Raw genomic sequence first — 13,741 nt, 5'->3', positions numbered from 1 at the left:
ACTCATAAGATGTTAATTAACCTTCCTTTTGATGGCTGCATATAGGTTTTAAGGCTTATGAGATTCACCCCAAAATGAAAAGCGTTCTACTCTGCACCTATGGCTACTCACTTCGATAGCCTATACAGCGAAGGGGAAAAAAGTAATTATGGGCTATGGTTCCAATTGTTGCCCTTTCCTTTGATGCATTTCCCTCTCCCATTGAGTGGTGTGGCTTGTAGTGTTGACTGGCATAGAGATAGCCTAAACAAGATAAACATGGCCGTCTAGCATTTGACTTCTCAAGGTCACAGCAGGGCCTATGGTATGAGAGAATGGGAAATCATGTTTGGTTCAGGTTTTTTACAAACCATATTTCATGTGCTTCATGGTTAGACTATAGCATATTTTTGTTTGTTTGTTTGTTTGGAATTTGCATTTGGGTCATTACACGCCAAATCAACCAGAGCCCACGCACTTGCGTCTCAAAAAAATCTGAAAAAAATACCATGTGTGCCTATGTTACCCAGGAGACACTCTGTAAAATGTTTTTGTGCTAAGATCAATACTTTTCAAGTAACAGCCAGTTTTACAGGGGGAGGGGGGTGTCAAATTTGTTCTACCTCTTTTTTTTGTCAAAGTTCACAAGCTCATTGCTCAAGAACTAGAATCTGTAGGAGGCTCAAATTTTGCAGGCTGGTGCATAAATAGGAATAGTATGCAGTAAAATCACCACGAGTAGTCTGGATGATCCTGCATGGTGATAGCAGTCCCTCAAAGTTGATCAAAATTTTATTGGAGTTTTTGGCTGGGTTCTGTTTAGGCCTTCAGAAGACACATTTTTACTCAACATAGACTCTTGGGTTTTTTTTTCTTATTGAGATAAGTAGAAACACTCTCCGAAAAAGCAATGAAGAGAAAAGAAAATTCATCAGGGACTGAACAGTAGACCTCACAAGTTTGAAAAATAAATTTGGATCTCATATTCAGAGCACCCTAACACCTTGTGGGAATATACAAAGATTTTTTAAATATTTTTTTCTATAATCTGCATTACCTCTTCTTTTTAAAAACACCAATTTGACTTGTCTTATGCAAATCTTTCTTTTTCATTTCCCACCCTGAACAAGGGCAAAATGCACCATAGAGATCTATTGAGAGATTTGTTTTGTATAGAGTAACCACTAGGTGCCACTAAAATCACTGAATCACTGAAATTGCCGGGTGGGGACAAAACATATTGATCTCAATGGTGCATTTTGTCCATGTTTAGGGTGGAAAATGAAAAAGAAAGATTCGCATAAGACAAGTCAAATTGGTGTTTTCAAAAAGAAGAGGTAATGCAGATTAACGAAAAAAATATAAAAAAAATCTTTGTATATTCCCACAAGGTGTTAGGGTGCTCTGAATATGAGATCCAAAATTATTTTTCAAACTTGTGAGGTCTGCTGTTCAGTCCCTGATGGATTTTCTTTTCTCTTCATTGCTTTTTCGGAAAGTGTTTCTACTGATCTCAATAAGAGAAAAAAATCAAGAGCCTATGTTGAGTAAAAATATGTCTTCTGTAAGCCTAAACAGAGCCCAGCCAAGAACTCCAATAAAATTTTGATCAACTTTGAGGGACTGCTATGACCATGCAGGATCATCCAGACTACTCGTGGTGATTTTACTGCATACTATTCCTATTTATGCACAAGCCTGCACAATTTGAGCGTCCTACAGATTCTAGTTCTTGAGCAATGAGCTTGTGAACTTTGACAAAAAAAAGAGGTAGAACAAATTTGACACCCCCCTTCCCCTGTAAAACTGGCTGTTACTTGAAAAGTATTGATCTTAGCACAAAAACATTTTACAGAGTGTCTCCTGGGTAACATAGGCACACATGGTATTTTTTTCAGATTTTTTTGAGACGCAAGTGCGTGGGCTCTGGTTGATGTGGCGTGAATGACCCATTTGCATTATGCAATGTTGCCTAGGCTATTCAATTAAGGTGATAAACATCAGATCAAATGTTGATGTCTGTCCAAATAATCTTGGATAAAGACAAGATTTGTATAAATTGTGACTGTTGATGACTAGTTAAAATATGGGATGCTCTTTTGCAACATGCAATCCAGAGAAGGCGATACGCCAAAATTAGCCTAGGCCTACCGTTTTTCAATGCATTAAAAAACGGAAAGGAAGCGTGGTAGTTCACCTTCACCATGGCAGTCGGCATAGAAAACAACAATTGTTACATCACCTGCTTAGCACCTGTTTAGCAATCATGACGTATTGGCTGTTCTGATTCGAATTCTAATTAACGAGCCAAACGCACAGGTGCGGTGACAAAGGGAAACCGTCCTAGAATAGCAGCAGGTAGGTAGGCCTAGCCTAATTTATGCATTTGTATTTTTGGCAACATATTGCATTTTACCCAGAATATGAAGAGAGCCCATGTGATCATCATGCAATGTACAATAGGCCTATACATGGAAAGTTCATGATTTGGTTTTTTTTTTTTTTTGTGCGTGATTCTTTTCTTTAGGATGTCCTCGCTCACCTACACGGACGTCTTTCAGTGCGAAGATTGTACTTATGAGCAGTCTCCGGACTCTAAACACCCATTCACTGATGACGGATTGAATGATAGCTTGGACGGGTAGGCTAAATATTGAATAACCCGATGGCTTTAATCAATCAGACGAAATGTATCAAATAATTTCATAAGCGTGATGTTATAGAGATTTGTTAGATTAGGCCTACTAAAAAAACGTTTTCCATTTGCTTCAAAAGGAGCTCTGCAGAGTTGACTGATGTGTTTGAGGAGGACTGCTTGGAGGGGGATGTTTGGAGTCCACCAGTTGCTGAACTGAAGCAGAATATAACTGCTCAGTTGGAGAATTATCTTTCTGATGAAAATCTGGCAGAGGATGCCTTCTTGTTAAAGCATGTGCAAAGGAATAAGATGGGCTATGTAAGCCTCAAGTTGCTAACATCCTTCAAAAAGGTATGACTTAGAAACAGAGAAATGTTGAGCTGTTGCCAGCACTGAGTTTAGTGTATTTGTGTTTTGTTTGAGACAATTGTAGGCTAGCCATTGCAATAACAAATGTCAATGCAAAAAGACAGCTTGAAATAATTGTTTGTGTATATTATTTATTTGCCTGCTAGATCCGGGAGTTGACACGTGACTGGCGTACAACTCTGGCTGCTGCCCGCACCTCTGAGAAATTAGAGATAAATGAGGAGGGGACCAAAGTACGAAGGAAAACCCCTGTGCCTGACTGGCTTCTGTGCATCCCCACAAGCAAGTTGCTGCTGGCTTGGAATTTGCTGGACAGTTCCACCGAGGAGGAGGAGAATGCATCCCCTGGCCTGGAGCAGCAGGACCTCATGGAGATAGCCATGCGACTTTTCAGCATCCATGGCACCATCTCCTCCCTCAGGATCCTTCGTCCAGGAAAGGAGCTGCCCGTGGAGCTGAAGAGGTTTGCCAAGAAGCACACCGAGCTGGGCCGCAAGCTCTGCACCGTGGTGGAGTACGAGTATCTGGATGGAGCACGCAGGGCTTACAAGGCCCTGCAGTCTGAGGAGCAGCAGGGACGCAAGGGTGTGCGAGTTGTGCTCCTGGGCAGCCGTGGCACGCGTAAGCCCACCTCCATCCAGGACGCCGCCGAGGAGTCCTCTGAGGAATGTGTGAAGCACGACTGTGGCAAAAAGCCCAGCCGCAAGACCAAGCGCTACCCCTACACTCTGGAGGACTCCGTGCTCTACAGCTCCTCAGAGTCCGACTTTGCCCCACCCTCGCCCCGTCCAAACCGGAGGGTCACCCGTCCGCAGGCCCTGTATGGCAGTCCACTTGCCATTCCTCGAGTGTCCTCTTGCCGTAGTGACCCCTACAGGGAGCCCCTGTGTAGTCCCATTGGCAGCCCCCTTGTGCCACGCAAGCTGTTTGCCAATAACAATGGCACTTCTCCACTGGCTACACCACAATTTGTCAGCACTCCTAACTCCAACAACAGTTCCTCCTTCAGCAGGAACAAGTGTTCTGGAGATTATTCACAGGATAGTGCTGCTTTCGTGGGAAGCCCGTGGGTGCAGCGGCGAAAAACTGCCGCTCAGGCCTTCTTCCCGGACAAGAGCTGCTCCATGTCACCTGGGCAGCTGAAGAAAACCGTCAGCATTGTGGAAGTGGTGCGTCAGCCAATTGGCCCTGATGGTACCAAAGGTTTCTACAATTGCATTGGAAGAGGAAAGCTACTTCTTCGATAGTAATATATGGATCTGTGCCGTGTAACGTACTGCCAGGGAGGGCAGTTACCAACCACTTTTAAACCACAGATCAATCATCAAATTATTATGCATGTGTGATGTCTTCTCAATTATAGAAAAATCACTTTGTGGGTGGGGAAAAAAGTTTTGTATTGAATAAATAAAGACCTTAACTTTGTACTCAACCAGTGACTCTTTCTAGTTTCAATTGTCATTGTTTTATCCTAAATGGCTGCCGGGATACTTGTTGCCATTAATTCATGTGTTCAAAGAGCAATACTGCCAGTTACCAAGTTGGCCAGTCAGGAAAACTACTGGGTCTTTGCGGGCCACCCAAAATACGGCATTGAAATTACTCCTATTGTGGCTAAGAGACCTGCGTTGATGAGTATCCAGCTACATTTAATGAGTTCAGTAAAATATATTCACAAACATCGGATGTGGTGGACATTCCTTTATTCTGAGATGCATCAGTAGGCTCTCAAAACAATTCAAACAGACATAATGTTCTCATAGAGCAGGTCCATATATTATTTGTCAAATAAACCTGTAGGCCTATCAGGATGGAATATATAACCCGACTTCAATCATGGCTCATATTTTTATTAACAAACTGAGCAGCCTTGTAGGCGATTACCGACCTAGCAACTTCCTAATTTCGGATGGGAAACTGTTCCTGCCCTCTGCTATGCTAGGGAAATTCAGATATCTTTTTCAGACTGCTGTCGATGCCCTTGCTCTGATATTATAGTCGAGTCATGTTCATACTTTGTTGAAAAAGACGCAGTTAGTTTATTATTGCGCTTCACAACCAAAGGGGGACCCTGAGAGCAAATCTTGATGAGAGTGCCTTTAACATCCAACTTTTGCCATATTTCATATTTGTAAAAACCACCACAGTGAAACATTACTGCTGGGGTGCAAAACACTTTTTGCAGTCAATCACTGGCACTGCTGTTTGTTAATTTTATTGTAGTCAAGAGAGCCTGATTTGAAGGTGGGCAGCAAGTAAAATCCAACTGGCCGCTGGCTGAATAGCCCTCGTGTACGGGGAATTGGCCCATGGTGGGTTTCTTCAGCTTTACAAACCACCTTTTCATCTGTGCAAAAAAAAAGGTCCATGTCTAATGTGAACTGAATGTTTGTTCTGTGCATTACATGAATAATCAACAAAAGAAAGTCCAGAAAAGGATTTTATTCTACACCTGAACGGCTCAAGGCATTTGACATCTCCATAAACTGCTCATAGGTCTCTTTACAGAACAGACTTTGCTACTATAAAGTCTTTACCATGAGAATACCAGACATTACATTTGAAATTACATGAATACCGTAAATCATCAAATTATGACCGGGATTTTCTCTAAAGCCAGGCCTCAGATAATGGCCAGCCAGGGGCGTGGTCAATCACAGAGCACTAGAAGGCATTGTTTGATTTAACTCGATGAATTAAAAGAGCTCATCATAATATCGTATGTTATTGATTGGTTTAATACTGTCTGTTGCCAATGAAGAGTTGTTGTCCTACACCATGGGTAAAAAAAAAAAAAGTATATCATGAACAATCAATTTAGGCTAGTTGGCTAGGCATTTCCATACAACACAGCTCACCGACACTCTTTCAACTAAATAGTCAAATACCCCCCAGATTTCAGTGCCCATCAGTTCCAACATTTAGCAATATAAACAAACAGTCCAAAAGTAAATTAAATCCCAAACCGAAAATCTTCTGCTTTTGATAGCTGGTTACAGGACGTGTTGAACCATGTTGGCCCACTTCAAAAACCTTTTGCTTTTTTTCTAAGACTAAAAAACAGAAGTCTAATAAGAAAGAAAGGCCTGCCTCGAATACAAGGCCCGTGCTTTATGCAGCCTAAGTAACTAAAAGACCCCGGCCACAATTTGAGGATTTACGATGTGTACTTCTGCAAACAGAACACCACACACAGCCTTCAGAAAATAATAGATTGCAAAAATAGCTTTTTAAGGTACCACTGCTGTTTTAGTAACGCTGCCCTTTTCATGCGCAGCAATTTATATAGATAAAAAGCAAACATAAATTTTGCATAGAATTTGCTTCACTGAAGCATTCTTCATAAAGGGCAAGACCACATGCAGGAGATCAAATTGTGACCTATATCCCATTTCTGTAAGTAATGGCATAGATTACAAGTAATGGCAAAGCAGAAAACTGTAAATGGAAAAAGGAACTTCAAGTTATGCAGACGGTTTTGCACCAAGGAAACAAAGACTGGATGAGGGAATTAGACATCAGAGGGTCAATCAAGGCAATCTGAAACTGTGTTTCTTAAGTTTCAATGCTTTGCAGATGACAGATTTCAAAGCAGTTTACAACATACAATAGAACTTCAAAGACTATCCTAAGTGGCTACCCCACTTCTCAATTTCATACCAAAATCTACATTTCTCCATGTAGATTATTGTCGACACGAGAGTTGTAAACCAACATGCTAATTTGCACAGTAGTTCGAAGTCCACTGATCTTTTCAATTTGAGAAGACTCTTCTCTTGAACATAATGCATCCATTTAAAGCTGTTATAAAGTTGAACTGTTTTGGAATACACTGCTTGTTATTTTGCATTCTGATGGTGAAAATAAAAATACTATGAGTCACCAAAATGGTCTGAGAGAAATAAATCTGATATTAAGCTCTTGAATTAGCAACAACAACAAAAGTCAACGTGGTCCAACTGTATTATTACTAACCAATAAATACAAAACTTCTAGACAGACTGCCGCGCTTGCCCTTGTTTCTTATCATGGTCAACAAGGCAGAAGTTTCCAAGGAATGTCAACAGCTTGCAGTACCTTTAATGTCATTGTGTCCTGTTTGAAACAATTTACTAAACAAATAATTCAATTAACCATTACAATATTACATACATATATTATCTGAATTAAATCTGTATGATTCATTCCTGTCTGTTCCTCCATCCTTTCACTAAATGTCCATTAGTCTATCTACATTCTTATCTTTGTTTCAAAGGAAGAACCAAAGCTAGTTCTCAAAATACCCTTCTATGGTAACTAATCCAAAACCTCAGCCAAGACTGTAACAACGACCCTGAACATGCCATGCCATCTGACACATTAGCCTACCCATAGAACACATCATGGAAAGATCTTCAGGTTCAGCATGCCATGAAAAATGTTGAAATCAAGTAATGGATTTTTCTCAAACAGTGGTTCCGAACACCACTCCATCTAGCTCTTGGTCATCCATGTCATCCTCGCTGAGAGAGAAGTCCTTGTGATTGGATACACGGTTGGGACTGCAGCTGGACTCACCATCTGTGAGAGAGGAGTTGATGGCAGTCTCACCCAAGTCAACAACAGGTCCCATTCTCTCAGCTTCTGCCATGTGTGACAGCATCTTGTCCAGCAATGGGCGACTTTTGCAGATATTATCCAAGAGCTGGCACCGATGCTGTAGCTGCCCAATGAGAGCATCCTTTTCCTTTACTGTATGTTGAAATTTCTGGATGGTTTCCTCAGACTGGTAGAGTTTTTCATGGAGGTAGGATATCTCTCTGAGTGATAAAGGAAGACAATTCGGTCAGTATACTGAAATGTATGCCATACTAGAGCGATTCAGAGAGTAGAGTAAACATCTAAACAGCTATTAGCCAACCAATAGAATCATGCCTGATGAAACTGGTTTCCACACAGGCACATCTAATTGCAGCTCTTACAAATGCATACTCTCTAATGCAAAAATAAAGATAGACTAAATGTTTCATATTTGTACCTTAACTTACCTATCTTTGGCCTCAGTTATCTCTTGAGTAGCAGCTCTCAGCTGTTCATCTTTCCGGATGAGGCTTTCAGCTTGCTCACGCACGGTTTTCTCAGCTGCTTCGAGCCTCTGCTCCAGCTCAGCAACACGCCGATGTAATGCAGCTAAATGTGCATTTGCTTCCCTGATTTGTACCGGTGACGGTGAAGACATGTCACTGGAACCGTAGGGCAGAACTACTACACCATGCCAATCTTCATTAACAGCTGTGATATTAGCCACGTTAGCGTCTCCCACTGCCACGCAGTACGAATTTAAGCTGGGAAGTATGGCTAGCTGGGGACTTCTTCAGCTAACCTCAACTTTAAGAAAGACGGCGTTACCATCCATAAAACAACTTGTAATTCCATTCACTATTGGGGCAAGCCAAATTCAAAAGTAAATCCAATTATGTGTCTGTTTCTCTGACACAGCGGTTACCTTGCGAGACATGTAACGTTATCGCTAGCTACGTTAGCTATCCTCCTGGTCTAGTTAACGTTACTCATTGATATCAAATGCATAACGGTAACTCCGATGCCTTCCTAACAAACGAGTCTTCATGTCTGGAAGCGTTTTTTCTGAAACAAATAATTCACAACTTTAATTTAATTGTCCTGCTTCCAATATCTTCCTGCACATAATCATTGACTTAAAGTTCCTTCGCAACAAGCTTAGAACCTGTGGATATCCCCGCGTTCCGGAAGCAATAAACATTCTCCATACGTCAAAGATACTGGAAGAGAGGTCAAAATACCTTAAAGAAAAAACAGGGGAGCGAAGAAGCACAGGCTGGACCACTTTTGTTTGCAAAATGTGACAGAGTGATAACAACATAAGACAAGTGACACAAAGGTGCAACAGCAATTAACTTTAGAGAGATAATGTCATGACATAAAATGACCACAATGTGCAGGAAGAGAGCACATAAGAGGGAGAGGGGGGGGGGGGGATAAAGGAAAAGAGTATAGTAGGCTACTTCTATACTCTTTGATAAAGGCTAGCCTATGACTGTTTGATTAATCCATTCACTATTTTGTTGCACTGTATGTAACCTGGCCTGGGGGGCCAGATTACATAATTTTATGTCATGTCATTTTTGTGTGTAGGCCTATTATCTCTCTAAAATTAATTGCTGTTGCACTTTCTGTGTCACTTGTCTGATCGAGGGCTGAGAACCAAAGGGGCGTAAGTGACATTTTGGTTAAGTTATACATATCACCTGAAGGCTCTTGATGAGCTCTTTCTAACTGACAAAATTATAAAAGTAAAATATTTATAGGCCTAAATATAACGTTATTGAACAAAAACCAAAGGTCTTTAACTGTGAACATATAGAAGCAGTTAGATTTGTGTTGGCTCTCCTGTAAAGTTGGTGAAAAGTCACTTACGCCCCTTTGGTTCTCAGCCCTCGTTATGTTTTATGTTGTTTGTGTTATCGTCACTCTGTCACATTTTTTGAAAAAGGTCACCACTCTCCCTCCTCTTCTCTTCTAGCTCTGCCAGGTATCAAGCACCCCAAGACATCAAGATACAAAAAAAAAAAAAAAAAAAAAAAAAAAATGTATGTACTGTAATATCACATGGACACATATTTGATAGATAGAATGGTACTGCTAAGCACTTTGCTCACATGGCAAGTAAAAGATTGATGTCTCATTTGTCTTCACTGATTCAGTGTTTACCGCGATGAGTGATACAGTATCTTTGTTGTAAAGGCTAGTTTGTGTGTCAGAGGGAACTGGGCAATGTTATTCCCCATAGCAGACATGTTTGTGTGTCCACTAGAAAGTTTAGCATACACACATATTCTGGTCGCATAACAAGTTACTACTGTGCATGAGAATATTTTGCTTGCACACAAAAAAAGTGTCTGAAATTCTGAGGTTTCTGGTGTGCTCGCAAAAACATAGCCCTATTTGTGCACACCCATCTGATTTTTTTAAAACCCATGTACTGTAGAGCAGGACTTTTTGGTTCCAAATAAATTCTAAGGACCCCCTCATAATCAGAACAATTAAACATACTGTATGCGATTTGTATTCTCTGAGTTGTGAGGTTCACTATGCTGTGTTTTCTGGAAGGTGTGTGACTGGGTCTTTTGCATCACTTTAACACCACGGTATGACCCTGGCTTTGCCCTCTTGTTAAATGGGTTCTTGCCGCTGTCGCCTTGTGCTTTGCTATATGAGGGTCAGGCCATAGGCACTCTAACGTTAGCCAATTGAACTAAAAAAAGGTTAGGGTAATTAAATAAATAAAACTCACATTTTAATCTGAAGTGTAGTGTTTCCAGTCAAGGCTACATAATAGAAATTGAGTACAATAGGCCCTATTCATGGGTTTCATCGGGCCCCTTTCCACTGGTTTGTTTATCAAGCACCATGCAGTCTGAATTAATAATCTGCTTGATGTTATACACCTGTGGAAAGGGACCGGATGAATTCCATGAATACTTTGCAGCAGACACATTAAACCTGAAAATAGTAGGAGCTCAACTGATACTTATACATAAAACAAACTGCTGGCTATCAAGTTGATCAATTTGCCACCAGGTGACAGTCAATTAAGGATACTTTTGGCTGAGCTAGTTCATCTCAGTTCACGGCGATGAAAGTGTCCCCTTCCAGTCCGTTAGAGGGCGACATTACAAAGTACTATTAGTTATTGGATGTTTTTTTGGCATTCTCGCGTTGACTGGTGTCCTTGCTGTGAAGTCAAGATGGGGTACTGGGAGCTTGAAGAGGGTAAAGATTGTATCGAAAAAACATGGATTACTACCAAGGTAGCCACAGCCCTAGGTAAGTTTTGTATGGAATGCTCAGTTTACTGTCAGGTTTGTACAATAATGAAGTTTGAGAGGCAAACACCACCAGTAGGCCTTGCGACATGGACAAGTTTAGTTCACCTCGGAACCTAAGCTAGGTAGCAGCCATGCTAATAAACACGATAACGTTATTTCAATCAAGGTAACAAGAAGTTAACGCAACCTATCGTTAGCTAGAAGATACCAGTGGCATTATACGATCGGTGTATAATTTACCTAAAACTGAGCAACTGTGATGCAAGCAACATATAACAGCAATCTGTGTTCTTTTAAATGCGGTTCACTCTCTGGCTTGTGAAAGTATAGTTTGCTGTGATAACATACACAGCAATTTAGAATAAACTAACTAACGTTACCTACAGGCTTGAAGTTAGTTGGAGTTAGACCAAAGACTGTATGCAGAATGATAGTACCGCCCAGATTGTTTCAAGTGTGACATTTGCTGACATATTAAAATCGAGGCTGTTTTTCTCTGGTCCTGAATACCTTGAGTTGTCAGTATGTTGTCAACCTTCTTACCATTTTTTGTGATACACAGGGCTTGTCGGCTCAGCCTACCACATTGTGGCTTTCCCACCTGCAACTACTATTGAGTCTATTCAAAGGGCTGGTTCAGCCACATCGACAATGGGTGAGCGGTATACATAGAATTGGTTGAAGAATGCTGAAGTTGTAGCCTACTTACACTTTAAAGTGCATTTAGATGAAGCCAGATTAATGGCACTTTAACAGCGTTTTAACTGTCTTTTGAAATGTAACAATAACTTCATTATTCATCGTTGAAGGTATTGCTATATGAGATATATGATGCTTTGTTTTCATGACATCTTTTAAAAATAACATATAATAACATAAAAATATGAACTGTGACAGAGACACATTGTCTTACAAGGATTGACTTGAAGGTGAAGATGGAGTAACATTTTTATAAATGATGTATTCTTGCAGCTGCCCTTGGGGCAATTTTTGGAATGGCCACTTGTCTAAGTGCCCAGGCCAGGGATGCCCCAGATGACCCTTTAAATTATTTCATCGGTGGTTGTTCCTCTGGAGTGTTCCTTGGAGCTCGTAGTAAGTACAAAAGCTGAGCACAGGGATATTTGACCACTTCTTTGGGTGGTGCATAAAAATAAGGTGATGGTATGCTAATAATAATGACTTCTCAGATTATTAATGACACGGCAAAATATTTGATTATTTTTTTATATGCAGAAAAAAAGTTCACATCTTGAACTTGAGAATTCATCCACATGGACACGCTGCAAAACCTTTTTAAATGTTTAAAAGTCACTTATGTAACTATATAGTATAAAATCCCCTATATCCTGGGATTCAAGCAAACAACTTAATACATTGTTAAAGCAATGATGCTATGACATGAGCTAAATTACATAGATTGGGTGAACTGAATATCATTAGTGAAGAGAAACTACCCTGCTTAAAGTTGCTAGCTTTTGGCATCATTTTAGATCAAATAATCCCATACAATTCTTTGGGAACAAATATTTATGATTTATTATGTCCTCCTTGGCTAAAAACCATGATGTGTCTTTCAGTCATAACTAGATTTTTCATGCATTGAGTAGCTTACGTGGTGGGAACTAAAGAAGTTCTAGGTGTTTCCCCTAACTTTAACAGCGTAATCGACCAGGAATCAATTTAATTAACCACTCCCCACCATAGAGGACCATTACAAAGTAACACTTTGAATGGAATGGAAATGACCAAATAGGATTATATGCAGGATGATCATGTAAAGTTTGTTTCATGTCTTGTGTTACACAGCTCACAGTGCAGCTACAGGTGTAACAGCGTGCTTCGGCTTGGGGACATTGGCTATGTTCGCAAAGGTTGCCAAGAAGGAAGGCTGGAAAATAAGTGGTCAACCCAGTCTATAAATATACTGTGTTTGTCCTGATTAAATGTTTTATGTATATTGTAAATGGAATTATTAAACCTCACTAAAGTATTGGGGGAGTATGAATGATTCTTAATGTATAGTCTTTCAATACATGAGCAGTGGTTGGTTTGGCTATTCTGTTTCAATTTCAGCAATCTCACTTGCATCAAGGACTATTTCAGATGGGTTAGTTACAGTGAAACATAAAAGCTGAGATGAATTCATGAAGACGGTTTTACAAATCTGAAAAGTTGAAATTCAAGGGCATTACAGTATTTATAGCAAACAACACTATTGTGGAAAAAGATCTGTATCAGTAAAATTATGACATATTTGACAGACTGTGGATATACTGAGAGTATATAAGGACATGAAGTCCTTAACCAGACAACAAGTCAAATGTACATGAACTACAAACCAAGCTACCATGCTGGGAGAAACCTAACATTATTGTCAGAAACAGAGACACTAGGACGTTGTTTATATTTGTACATTTTAATGCAGGCTATTTAGTTGGTGACCGTAGTAGGTTGAGGGTTTGTATGAAGTGCATTTTTCCTAGCCCTTCGTATAACCACAAGGTGGAGCTGTAGAAAAAAGTAACCACCATCTGGGGTCAGGCCAGAGTCAGGTTTGTGTAGATGTCAGCCAAATTAAATCAACAGCAATTTAAAGAGGGTAACCATTTAGGTTTTTTTTTTTTTTTTTTTTTTTTTTAACAATTAATGATGTCCATGGGAGCATTTGAAACACCAGCTTCAGGTATGTAGGATGAGCACAGTCACTCAAAGAGTATGAAACATCGCTTTGTGATTGTGGTACCATGTTGCAGCTCGGCGTATCTGTTTAAAATAATCAAGGACATTCTAAACAAGTTCTTTCTCACAGCCTTATTGGGAACTGTACACCTCACACTTTCCAAAACTCGGATCCTCTGCAATTTCAGACCTATTTTTAGTTTGTTTATATGAAATGCAAACACAA

General features: G+C 40.2%; 3 protein-coding genes across 3 annotated transcripts; 2 read left to right on the top strand and 1 right to left on the bottom strand.

Moving 5' to 3' along the window:
• The first annotated feature begins 2,240 nt into the window (after nt 1-2,240).
• larp6b (La ribonucleoprotein 6, translational regulator b) lies at nt 2,241-4,418 on the top strand. The gene is made up of 4 exons (XM_062556056.1): nt 2,241-2,337; nt 2,507-2,620; nt 2,755-2,968; nt 3,133-4,418. Exons 2-4 carry the CDS (start codon nt 2,508-2,510, stop codon nt 4,231-4,233), a joined length of 1,428 nt encoding a protein of 475 aa, XP_062412040.1. The 5' UTR covers nt 2,241-2,337; nt 2,507; the 3' UTR covers nt 4,234-4,418.
• Nucleotides 4,419-5,413: 995 nt separating this feature from the next.
• vmac (vimentin type intermediate filament associated coiled-coil protein) lies at nt 5,414-8,770 on the bottom strand. Its single transcript, XM_062556057.1, has 2 exons — nt 8,014-8,770; nt 5,414-7,785 (listed from the first exon to the last, which is right to left on the bottom strand). Exons 1-2 carry the CDS (start codon nt 8,202-8,204, stop codon nt 7,431-7,433), a joined length of 546 nt encoding a protein of 181 aa, XP_062412041.1. The 5' UTR covers nt 8,205-8,770; the 3' UTR covers nt 5,414-7,430.
• Nucleotides 8,771-10,675: 1,905 nt separating this feature from the next.
• ndufa11 (NADH:ubiquinone oxidoreductase subunit A11) lies at nt 10,676-12,826 on the top strand. The gene is made up of 4 exons (XM_062556862.1): nt 10,676-10,831; nt 11,396-11,488; nt 11,806-11,928; nt 12,643-12,826. The coding sequence occupies exons 1-4, from the start codon at nt 10,702-10,704 to the stop codon at nt 12,753-12,755; spliced, it is 459 nt and encodes a 152-aa protein (XP_062412846.1). The 5' UTR covers nt 10,676-10,701; the 3' UTR covers nt 12,756-12,826.
• Nucleotides 12,827-13,741: the final 915 nt, after the last annotated feature.

This window comes from Sardina pilchardus, chromosome 15 (assembly GCF_963854185.1).
Source record: "Sardina pilchardus chromosome 15, fSarPil1.1, whole genome shotgun sequence".
Taxonomy (NCBI): Eukaryota; Metazoa; Chordata; class Actinopteri; order Clupeiformes; family Clupeidae; genus Sardina; species Sardina pilchardus.
Note: the sequence above shows the minus strand (reverse complement) of the source record. Positions and strands in the feature narration are given on the sequence as shown.